Genomic DNA, 13,199 nt, shown 5'->3' with positions numbered 1-13,199 from the left:
GGCTGTTGGTTAGCATAACAACTTTTTCCACATTGACATTTTATCACTAGTTTCAATGTTGTTTTTTGTTAAAACACGGCATTTTAACCTATTAATATAAATGAGTTACAAATTCTATATTGAATTCATTATCTTATTCTTTTAGTATAATAAATATTATTTTTGTATATATAAATAATTCATAAATATAAAAGAAATGCCAAGACTTTCGAATTTTTATTGTGTTATATAACAACAATAACATGGAGAGGTTTGAATGATATATATATTTATAGAATCATTATCAATTTATACCTACATACACTAGTGTTTTATGCTTACGCAATCATCAGTGTACTGAATTTTATATTATAAAGTTTCTCTCTCTCTCTCTCTATATATATATATATATATATATATATATATATATATATAACTACTTCATTTATTCACATAAATTTAATATACGAAAGTATAGATTTATGCGTAAACTTTAAGTATTTACTTCAAAAGTGCTCAATACGTAGGTAGAGCTAGTTAGTAATTTATAAAATATATATGGCGATTAAGCTACACTGAATATTCTGCGTTTCATCCAGCTATAGGATTCGTCAGGCTTATGCGCGAATTCTGTAGTTGCTTCTTGTTTTTATATATGTTGAGGATTTCTAGTTGGCCAATCAGCTTTCTAGTATCCACCGCGCCCCTTCCTATCAGCCAATGGGCATGCATTTTATCAAACAAAGGATCTGTTTTAGAACTAGGTTAGTGGTTTTAGGTAGACGTTCTCCTTTTTTTATATATATATATACATATAAATATACCAACTAGAAAGCTGATTGGCCAACTAGAAATCCTCAACATATATAAAAACAAGAAGCAACCACAGAATTCGCGCATAAGCCTGACGAATCCTATAGCTGGATGAAACGCAGAATATTCAGTGTAGCTTAATCGCCATATATATTTTATAAATTACTATATATATATATATATATATATATATATATATATATATATATATATATATATATATATATATATAATTATTAATTTAGACCTACATATACCAGTGTTTCATGCTTTTGCAATCATCAGTGTAGTGTAACAATTCCTGCCAATAATAAATATATGTATACGTTTTTTTTACTGAATTATATATCTCCTATATAATATCTTAATTGCAGAAAGTCCCTTCTGGGCTAAAGTACCATAGGTTTGCAACAACAGATGGCACATTCAAATTTATTATGTTTAGAATATTAGCCACTAATAAATGACTTTTGTTAAAGAAAAAATTCTGAGTCGATTTTTCCCTTTCCTTTTCCCCTGTTTCTTTGCGAGACTTTCATCTACAACGTGTTGGATCTGTAAAAAATTTACGGGAGATCATGGAGAGGTCAGTTTATTTTCTTCTCTGATTATAACGCTAAAGACAGATTTTGAGTGTCGTTTATCTTGATGTCTGTACCTAGCAGGAGAAAAGGAAAGAGTAAACTTTTTATTAAAGTTTTACCACGTCGTCAACATCTTTATAAATAATAGCGGGAATGTCGCTCGCATGCCATCTTTTGCTTATGACGTTGCCCGTTAATTCTGTTTCTCTCTTTTTTTCACCCGTTTTCTTTTTGTTTATTTAATTACGTCTTTTATTTTATTGTTTCGCCACTAGACGAATTTTTTGTAATGTCAACATTCGGGGAAAAACATTGAATGAAAGAAAGAGGAAGTATGGAGAAAAGAAATAAAAAAATTTAAAGAGAGAAAGAGAGAAATTAAAGCGAGAGGGAGGGGGTGTAAAAAGTGAAACAAAGACAATGAAAGAGTGAAAGGGAGATAACTTGTGGTGAGGGTTTTTATTGAAAGCAGATGACTGCATAAATAATTTTTTATATCATTTTCATTAAATTAATAGGAATCTTCAAGTGAACAATTATTCTGAATCAAAATAGACTAATATATATATATGCTGGGCTTTTGTCCTGTAAGCGCCTGCTCATTGGCTGAGTAAAAAGGGTGCGATGAATACTAGAAAGCTGATTGGCTAACAAAAACTCAATAGAAGGTGCGTATATAAAAACGCGAGACAACCACAAAATTCTCGCATACGCCTGAAGAATCCTAGAGTGGATGAAACACAGAATGTTCAGTGTAGCTTAATTGCCATATATATTTTATAACTTAACTTATATATATGTATATATTAGCAAAAGTACCGTCGTTGACTTGGTTCAAAAACAGCCTACAGAAAATGGACTCTGATTTATGAAAGTATGATAGGTTATGAAAAGGAAGGTTTGTAATGAGATAGCTTCGAATTTGGGGGGTATCAAAACCAAAGCAAAATATGATGAAAGTAAAAATAAAATAGATAACCCCCATAATTTATTATCTGCTCACACTGAAACACTTATCACAATATTCTGTGGATCTATATTAAAAACCCTTGTTAAACTTTGTGACATATTTCCATTCTATGGCGGTCAGGCGCGAACAAACACCCCATAATTTTATTATACCATATTTCTTCGAACTGAAACATAATTATCAAAGTATACTTACGCAAACAAATATGAAAAGTCTTTATTAAAGTTTGTGCTTATTTCCATTCTATGGAGGCCAGGCGCGAACGCAGACTCCACAATTTTATTATACCATCCCTATTTAAGTTAAAACATACTTATCAAAGTATTATTATGTACATCTATATCAAAAACACTTTTTAAACGTTTTTTTTTTTTAATTTTCAAATTTTTAATTTCCATACTTTGTGGACCAGGCGCGAACGCAGACCCCACGATTTTACTGAACCACCTTTCTGCCAAATTAAACATACCCATTCACACTCTTCAGCACATCCAGGTACACTTTGGTTTTCACTTTCAAGCCGACTTGAAAGATGTGAGGTGGCCCTCACTTGAAACTACATCAAAGACGATAATTGTGGCCGGAAACTTTGTTGAGTGGTGCCCTCAAGCGTTGAACCGTCCGTATTTGCATTTTGAGGGTGCTGGCAATGGTCCTGTTGTCATAACTTGGATCAGTAGAGAGCATGAGTTGTACAGCGGGGCATTTTGTGTCACTTTCAGACATGATAGAAGGCTCCTATCGCTCTTCGGATTTGTACACAACTGGTAGATGGTCTGCAACCAAAAAAGAAGACGGAAATGGAATCATGTCGTCTTTTCTAGGGCGACAATTTTATCGTCCCAGTCTATAGTACATGTTTGTTCGTCACATTAAAATCTTCTTTTTTGGGGGGGTAGTATAGTATCCGTTCTATGTCTATTATAACACTTTCCCATGGATTATCTTCTCCTTTTTAGTTCTAGTGTATTATCTGTTCTGTTGTTATTAGACCATCCTCCCAGGCATTACCTCATCTTGGTCACTTGAATTGTCGCAAACGGTTGTCCATTAGCAGTCTTAACACTTACATTAAAAAAAACATTAGCAAAACATATGTTTCGGCCGAGGCAACCTCCGACCTTCTTCAGGTACGTTTGTCGAACTCTGCAACCTGTACAAAATTTCGAACAGAAACATTTATTTAATCCATTGGGTTACTATGCTCTCGTTCCGTCAGTTATGACTATGCAGAAGTCTTCAGTAATTTATTGTTTTCTTTCTATCGCCCGTACGAGAGGCTGAACCTTTCAGAAATGATCACTTAGAATTGGTTAACATAGCACTTATATCCGTTGCGCCACAGATCCTTTTTAAATGTATGTTCTGTTACCATTCTCTTAAATTAAATTCTCAACCTTAAATAAAGACAGCTGATGTGTATGGATCAACACGTACACGTGATTTGTTTGTTTTAAATGAAGTTCGCAACAAATGAGATCATCATTATTCGAACGAGATTTCAGTGAGAAGTGTTCGTGACTTGCATTAAAGTTATTTATTTTTAATTCTTTATTTTCGTCTCATGTATTTTTAAAGCTCGGTTACAAATATAGTATCGTCTTTTTTACCCCACGAAATTAAATGTGTATCTAAAAATAGAGAGAAAAAATAACATGGATAGACGTTATAACCGGAAGTTGGAAAGACGCCATTTTTAAAAGAGACATTTGCTTTAAGAAAATCTTTAAATCTTTAAAGTAACAAAATAAACTCACACTCGCGCGCGCACACGCACACACACACACACACACACATATATTCTTTATGTAAATACAGTCATATCTTGCTACCATGTGCAGTCCGTTTCAATCATATCTGATTTCACCAGGCAAGAATTATTCTTAATTTTTGGATATCTTTTTACCTAGTATATATATATATATATATATATATATATATATATATATATATATATATATATATATATATATATATATATATAGGAAATTTATTACTGTGAGTCCAGAATGAGTTTACAAATTGTTTCAACTAGAGGAAAATCTTAGTCCATCTATGAATTCTGATGATGCTAGTTGGATTTTTCCTCTCTTTGAGGATTTTCCTCTAGTTGAAACAATTTGTAAACTCATTCTGGACTCACAGTAATAAATTTCCTATATACTGCTCTGACTACACATTGAGCACTTTAGTCCGGTTTTTTTTACCACTGGTAAATAAATATATATATATATATATATATATATATATATATATATATATATATATATATATATATATATATATATATATTACGTTAGTACCTCAGTCCTCGTCACATGACCGAAGTTAAACAATGATGAGCCTGGCTAGTACGAGATAAGTGACCACTTGGGAATACTAGACGCTGTATGCATTGCGCCGGGACGTAGGAATGTCTAGGCTAGTGTCTGGAAACGTGTTTAAAAGCACCTGAAGGAGTTACCCCTCGGCCGTAGTTAAGACATGTCGTAGTTAAGACATGTCGTAGTTAAGACATGCAGTGTTAGTGAAAAGAAAACTGATATAAAACTTGAGATATACTGTCCGCTATGTCTGTGTCAATAAATTGCACCGACTAAGATTAGCAGTTGTTCTAAAAAGCGTTGGTGGTTCTACACAAAGCCGTCACCACTATGAACGAAACGTCTGTGTGAATTTCGGATAATTGTTGTGTAAACCTCATATGTTAAAATTGACCGGAGAATCGATATATATATATATATATATATATATATATATATATATATATATATATATATATATATATATATATATATATATATATATATTAATCCTCTCTCTCTCTCTCTCTCTATATATATATATATATATATATATATATTAATCCTCTCTCTCTCTCTCTCTCTCTCTCTCTATATATATATATATATATATATATATATATATATATATATATATATATATATATAAGGTTTGTTTTTGAAATATCGTTACTTTCAATGTATACCGTTTTCGTTTAAAGGGTCTAGATTGTTATTTTAAAACCAGTCACCTCTGCACCTATTAAATATATATATATATATATATATATATATATATATATATATATATATATATATATATATATATATATATATATCCGGCGTTGCCAGGTGAAAAACATATTGCCGGGCGGAGGGTTTAGTCACATATTAATTTTTTTAACATCTACTTATTGGCCATTAGGTGTGTGTTAAAAAAAAAAAAAGAAAAAAGAAAACCTGTTTTCATCAAACAGATATGGAATCATGTCGTCTTTTCTGGGGCGACAATTTTATCGTTTCATCCCGTATGTCATGAAAAACGGAATAACACCGTATTGCGAAGCTGACTTAGTTTCGTTTAAAATACAAAAAGAAATAAAATATTAATATTATTCGAAAAACATAATAAAATACGTTTCTGAATTTTTGAGATGAGGATTAGTTATTCGTATAATTTAGATATATCGGACTACTATTCTCATCTTAAATGTCATTTTCACAACGTTTCGGTCGATGTAACTTCCGACCTTTCTCGGGTATATTCTCTCGAATTTGGGAATTTTAACGGAATTTCGAACGGAACCCTTTATTTAATTAATGGGGGGGGGGTAGTATGCTATTGTTCCGTCATCCATGACTAGATAGATATCCTAAGCAATTCCCAGTTGAATTTTTCATTCGCCCACACTAAAACTTGAGCCTTCAACCTTAAGGAGAATCTCACTTTTACCCTTGATTCTTTTTCACGCCCTCTAACCACTGCGCTACGGGTCCTAATTTTATTTGAGTTTTATTTTCATTATTTATAGATTTATCTCTGCTTATATGGTGAGATGGTGCTAGTTGATTTTCCTAATTTATTTTTTTGTTTTTGTTTTTTTGTTTTTTTTTTAAGAACGGAGAAAATAGCTAAAAATTGTACAGAATGTCGTGTACCATTTTCAGTTATTTTCTTTGCTCTCGAAAAAGTCAACGAAACACGACAGCGAAACGTTGAGTCATTGGATCTTCCTTTTTCTATTGTTAATCTCTACGTATGTATGAAACGCATCTTGCGTGTGTCTATGTATGTGTGTAATATATATATATATATATATATATATATATATATATATATATATATATATATATATAAAGAGAGAGGGGGAGAGAGAGAGCTCATCATGGACTCAAAAAATTGGCAATTTCATCGATCTTGATGACAATAAATGTATTAGAAGTGCGTAACATTTGTTGCTTCCGATTAATTCCGGGAAACGTCGGGTCTCTCTGCTAGTTCATATGTATGTTTTTTTGAGGCGCATGGACAATTCCTGTTTGTTTCTCTTGCAATCCGTTTTTTTATATATATATTATTATTATTTTGGGCGGGCTAGTGTTTGAACGTTCTGTTCAAGTGTGAAAAGAAGTTTGCCGTATTCGCGAACGTTTTCGACTTCCATAAGTCGTCATCAAGCGAGTGATGAAAAAAATTAAAAAGATTGCGTCAGTGAGTTTAATGAAAAGACGATTTAAATCGTTTAAAATACTTAAAAGTACCTAGGCGTACCTTAATTTATATGTATGTACGCACGCACGCGTGCGTGCGTGTGTGTGTGTGTGTGTGTGTGCGTCCGTGCGTGCGTGCGTGCGTGCGTGCGTGCGTGCGTGCGTGCGTGTGAGTGAGTGTGTTCTATAGGCAAGCTGGTTTCGTCTTTTGAAATAGTTTTCGACTTCCATAAGTCGTCGTCAGACGAGTGATGAAAAATTTTTTAAATTGCGTCGGTGAGTTTAATGAAAAGACGATTTAAACCGTTTAAAATACTTAAAAGTACTTAGGCGTGTATGTGTGTGTGTGTGTGTGTGTGTGTGTGTGTGTGTGTGTGTGTGTGTGTGTGTGTGTTCTATAAGCAAGCTGGTTTCGTCTTTTGAAGACTACTTAATATAAATTCAAACAGCAGACTTTCAATGATATTTAATCGATTATGACGTAAGACATACGAGTGAAGTTAATGCAGTTGCTTATGGCGGACCCTGTATATTTATGTTTTGTCTGTAAAACATAGGAATACCATTCTAGAAATCGGTCATTTTCTTTTTTTTATATGCAGTGAATCGAACACTTTTACGTATTAATTATTTCGTGTTGGTCAAAAGGCATCCCCGCCCTCTCACAGGGCAAAACAAATAAATATGATTTCCTCCTCCCTGGGACAGTCTTCACAAGTGGTGGCACATCCCGAAAAAATGTCGCATACACACGCATACACGCATGGTGCTAAGCTGTGCAATTGTAAAGACGTTAAAAAAGAAAACTCCGAGAGAGGTAATGGCCACATACGCGGCGCGAGGGTGGAGGTTGGTTGTTTCAGCTGGTTTTGTGGGTGTCTGGGGGGTCTGGTTCGCCCAGCCCACAAATAGCACATGTATAAACATCTGTGGTTTTAAAGAAAACTTGGAAAAAAAAAATGTGGGCAAGGAAAGCATCTCGGGTGTCTGCTGCCGGGTGAAACGTCACCGTCAACCACCGCGTGACGTGTTGGTCACGTGCTCAGTCAAGAATCTTTCTCACCCCGACACCTGTGACATTTAGTTACATTTCACAGTGGAAGGATAGACAATTTAGCAATAGTCACTTTGGTTCAGGCATGAACTTTACAATCCCTTGTTTTATAAATTTGTTTTGGTTGTTTATTATTATTATTATTATTATTATTATTATTATTATTATTATTATTATTATTATTATTACCATTATTATTGGCTCACATAGAGCTTTCACACAAGTCAGCAAACGATCTGATTGGAGACCTGCGGTGTTCTCTGGAAGCTGAGTGACAACAAGTCTCCCCAGACGTCCAGCTATCTCCACCTCCTTCGATAGCATTTGCAAATAAATCTGTGTCATCGCAACAGCCTCTTACCATTGATTTCTCGCTGGCAGCGGCAATTGGTCCATACTGGAATTTGAGTGGCACTAAGCCTCCCCAAGATCCCAGTTCTCTTCGTGCTTTTCCAGCAAAGGTCTGGTTAGCGTTCTCTCCTCGGTCTTTCCATCCTCCTAGACTCTTCTCGGCTCTTTGGTATTACTTTTTTTCGGGGGGGGGATAATTTGTACTATTTGGATTATTCTCACAAACATTTCAGTCGATGTAACCTCCGACCTTCTTCAGGTTTCGTATTATTTGGATTCATCGGATTACTGTTTTCATCTTGGGTGTCATTTTCACATTTCAGTCGATGTAACCTCCGATTCAAGCGATTTAATTCTCCTGAAACAGCTTGTAAGAGTCAAGCCCTCTACAGAAAAAATTATTAGGTCTGTATGTATGAGATCCAATGTAAATGTGAAAAACTATACAAAGGTAAAACATGTCGTCTACAGAAAGTATGATTAGAAGAACATCAAAAAGCTGTAATACGCCGAGATATTGAAAAATCAGGTATGACTGACCATATGTGGAAGGAAAAGGGAACCATATACCATTATGGGACAAAGTAAAAATTAGAGACATTGGATCTGATATGTATAATATACTTTTTTTCTTTTTTTTTTTTTTTTCGACAAGCTAATCACCACTTATCAAAATAAGCGTTAATGAGTGTACGGTGATGGGCTTGGGTAGTATTTAACTATTTAAGGATTAATTTGTTTACATTGAACTTGAAGAGGGTCATGTTGTAGCCAGTTGGAAAGCAGGTCAGCAGAAAAGAGTTCCACAGGCGGGCAGTTCTAGGAAAGAAGTTTTGTTCATAGAATTGGCGTTTAGGTGTAGACACAGATATAGAGTGGAGGAAATTGTTGATAGTGGTTGTAAGAAGACGAGTGCTTTTTCTGAAAGTTTGGCATGTGGGGACCATATAGATTGGAGCTCAGACGAGCACTTGCCATGAAGATAACGCTAGAACAAAACAGGCTCGCAATATCTCTTCTGTGGGAAAGAGGTTGCAGAGGGAAAAAAAAGGACACGGCCTATCAGATTTCGAAGCCGATTTTATATTCTGTCAAGGCATGATAGGCTGCTTCCAGTGGCTTATCTCATGATGTGACAAAAGGACTCCATTCTCATACAGGTAAAGGATTGTGTCAAGAGGAAGATACGTTCTGAAGCGGTAGAATGATGCAACCATTTTTCCAGCGACATTGGCAACAGATTTGATGTAAGTCTTCTATTTCAGGCCAGGGGTGAAGGTCAGTCCCAGAAGCTTGTCAAAGCAGAGTGCTTCCTTGAGACTACAGACACAAGTGTTTCATCCTTTCGGGAATCATCAGTACAGGTAGTCACGATTACCGCCGGTCGGAAGATATATATAAACGAGGGTAGCTCCAAAAGTAATGGCTCCTATTTTTATTCCGCCCGAATGGGTCAAAGGAGATTCACAAATAGAGCGCAACTTGAAGAAGCTTATAAATATATTTTTCAATAAATATTAATAATTTTGTATACCTATAGATATTAGTGTGCTATGCTTACGCAATCATCAGTACAGGAGGTGATAATTATAGTCAACTTATATGTGTGTGTATCCTTAATATGTGTCGAGATTTTATTTTAGTAATCGATGTTTTTCGTTTTTCTGTATCGAACTATCGATTGTTTTGTTGTTGGTATGAAATGTATTTATAAATGTTTTATTTTTTTAATAATTTTTTTTTTTCAGTTCCTCTTCGAGAAGAAGAATCAATACTTGAAGATTCTGTATCCGGTCGGAAATTGACATTAGCCATCAATTCGGAGACGAATTATTTACTCGTTGATGTAAGCGGTAACAAAAATCGATTTCTTTTAATATTGTTTTTTTTTTTTCTTTTTCATTGTTTTTTTTTATCAAAGTTTTCAAACTAAAAAACAGAATATTCGTATCTTAAGCACGGTACGGTTTTTTAACAGCTTGAATCATCACGATCACCATCATCATCATCATCATCATCATCATCATAATAATAATAATAATAATAATAATAATAATAATAATAATAATAATAATAATAATAATAAATAAAAAGTCATACGCCTCGGCTGAGACTACACAAAATAATTGTGAAAGACCAAGAGAATAGAAAAATAGAGGAGGTAAAGCACTAACCAGACCTCCACTGGGAAAATAATGAGAGTACTTGGACTTTAGAGTGGATTATTACCACCCAAATCCCATGAAAGATCAATGGTCGTTGCCAGCGAGAAATCAATGGTAAGCGGCCGCTCCAATAACGCAAATTCATTTGCAGCAGTAATCGAAAGAAATTGAGAGTACTTGAAATCTGACGAGACTTGTTGTCATTCAGACTCCAGGGAAAACCACCGACTATCAGTGCTTGATCACTGATGTTGACCTGCATGAGAACTCCTAGTGAGCCACAATAATGATATTTGCTTTGACGTCTCTTTTCCATGTTTGACGACTTCAAAACTAATCTAACTCTGGCCAGGTCTTTATCCATCACTTTTTCCTTCAAGTTAATTTCTATCTTTTCATGTTTTCTTGACCTTCCCTTGTGAACTATCTTAACTGTTTATATCTACTAATCCACAAACTCTCATACATTCTTTCAATGTGACTATACCATCAAAGTCTCATGTACTGCACACATTTCCCTATACTATTCAGATTTAATCTTCCTCTGAGGTTATTAGATCTAAACCTGTTTTTAAGACTAACATTACACGTCCATCGTATCATGCTCATATTCTTTCTCTCCATGCAACGCGTCTTCAAACCTTATTTCAATGCAGCATCACACTGCGTGCATATATCTGATAGATTATTCCCTTGAATAACGATGGTAACGCTCTGCTGGTTAGTAATGATATATTTCCTGATCTTACTCCATCCACTCTTAATTCTTACAATCACATTCACATCTGCTCCACCCGGTGCTCAGTTGTTGACATAGATTTCTTTGTAAAATGCAGTACTCACAAGAAGGACCAGGTGAAGGTTGCCAACATTCATAAGTGAAAGTGGTACCGTGCAACTGACTAGATTTTTGCTCCAAACCTTTCTCAGAATTTTCAATCAGCATGCACGTTTTCAGGTGGCCATGCGGCTGTGAAGCACCGCGTAACTATCTGCTAGCTTGCCGTGTGTTTCACGACCGCCCTATACCATTTTCTAACCTATCACGTAACTTTTTCAAAATACCATTTAAAACCTATCACGTAACTTTTTCAAAATACCAATTCAAACCTATCACGTAACTTTTTCAAAATACCATTTCAAACCTATCACGTAACTTTTTCAAAATATAATTTCAAACCTATCACGTAACTTTTTCAAAATACCATTTCAAACTTATCACGTAACCTTTTCAAAATACCATTTCAAATCTATCACGCAACTTTTTGCAAAAATACCATTTCAAACCTTTCACATAACTTTTTCAAAATACCATTTCAAACCTATCACGTAACTTTTTCAAAATACCATTTAAAACCTTTTACGTAACTTTTTCAAAATACCATTTCAAACCTATCACGTAACTTTTTCAAAATATCATTTCAAACCTATCACGTAACTTTTTCAAAATACCATTTCAAACCTATCACGTAACTTTTTCAAAATACCATTTAAAATCTATCACGCAACTTTTTCAAAATATCATTTCAAACCTATCACGCAACTTTTTGCAAAATACCATTTCAAACCTTTCACATAACTTTTTCAAAATACCATTTCAAACCTATCACGTAACTTTTTCAAAATACCATTTCAAACCTTTTACGTAACTTTTTCAAAATACCATTTAAAACCTTTCACATAACTTTTTCAAAATATCATTTCAAACCTATCACGTAACTTTTTCAAAATACCATTTCAAACCTATCACGTAACTTTTTTCAAAATACCATTTCAAACCTTTCACGTAACTTTTTCAAAATATAATTTAAAACCTATCATAACTTTTTCAAAATATCATTTCAAACCTATCACGTAACTTTTTCCAAATACCATTTCAAACCTATCACGTAACTTTTTCAAAATATAATTTCAAACCTATCACGTAACTTTTTCAAAATACCATTTCAAACTTATCACGTAACTTTTTCAAAATACCATTTCAAACCTATCACGTAACTTTTTCAAAATACCATTTGCTAACCTATCACGTAACTTTTTCAAAATACCATTTGCTAACCTATCACGTAACTTTTTCAAAATACCATTTGCTAACCTATCACGTAACTTTTTCAAAATACCATTTGCTAACCTATCACGTAACTCCTTTCCGTTTTAACATTAAGATCGGGGCCGTGCTATTTAAAAGCAATTAAACGCATACAGCTATGGAAAATAACACGTGAAAAAAATGAGCTGACATGTATGAAATTATGGGAAATACTTGTTGGTGAAAGCCAGAGGAAAGGGTCAGATGAAAACGGTGATAAGCAGCCCTTACTTGATTGTGTCACGTTTAGTTTGTTTTCTTACTTCTTAACTCTAATCCTAATCTAAATCCTAACCCTAACCCTAACCCTAATCTGCTTCTAGTTCCATGTAAACTAATACAACAGTTTCAATGATCAGTTCGTTGCCCACAACTAAAATGACGTAACCATCAAGCGAGTCTTATGAATTTGAAAAACCAAATTTATAAAATAAGAAAGAACTTGTAGTTAAATGCAGACCTATAAATATATGTATTTGTTATTGAAGTCTTGCTTGGATAAAAGAAAGGAAAGATATAAATTAATATTAGAAATAAACAAATAAATAAATAAAACGCCGTACAATAAAACCCCGGAATATGGTGGCCCTAGGATACGTTATTTTCAGGTTACGATGTGGAATACGATGTTTTCCCGACCCCTGGTTACGGTATCCCCCCCCCCCCGACTTATGGTCTTATTTATAATGTTATTTTATCGT

General features: G+C 34.0%; 1 protein-coding gene across 1 annotated transcript in view; it reads left to right on the top strand.

Moving 5' to 3' along the window:
- Window positions 1-13,199, top strand: part of LOC145255855 (metalloprotease mig-17-like) — an 89,705-nt gene that overhangs the window by 52,283 nt on the left and 24,223 nt on the right. Inside the window, exon 2 of the mRNA XM_080114621.1 lies at window positions 9,993-10,090. Coding sequence (XP_079970747.1) covers window positions 9,993-10,090 — 98 coding nt within the window. The remainder of the gene's footprint in view (window positions 1-9,992; window positions 10,091-13,199) is intronic.

This window comes from Euprymna scolopes, chromosome 31, assembly GCF_053919585.1.
Source record: "Euprymna scolopes isolate OS-2025 chromosome 31, ASM5391958v1, whole genome shotgun sequence".
Lineage (NCBI taxonomy): Eukaryota > Metazoa > Mollusca > Cephalopoda > Sepiida > Sepiolidae > Euprymna > Euprymna scolopes.
The sequence above is the reverse complement of the archived record's forward strand: the minus strand, read 5'-3'. Positions and strand labels throughout refer to the sequence as shown.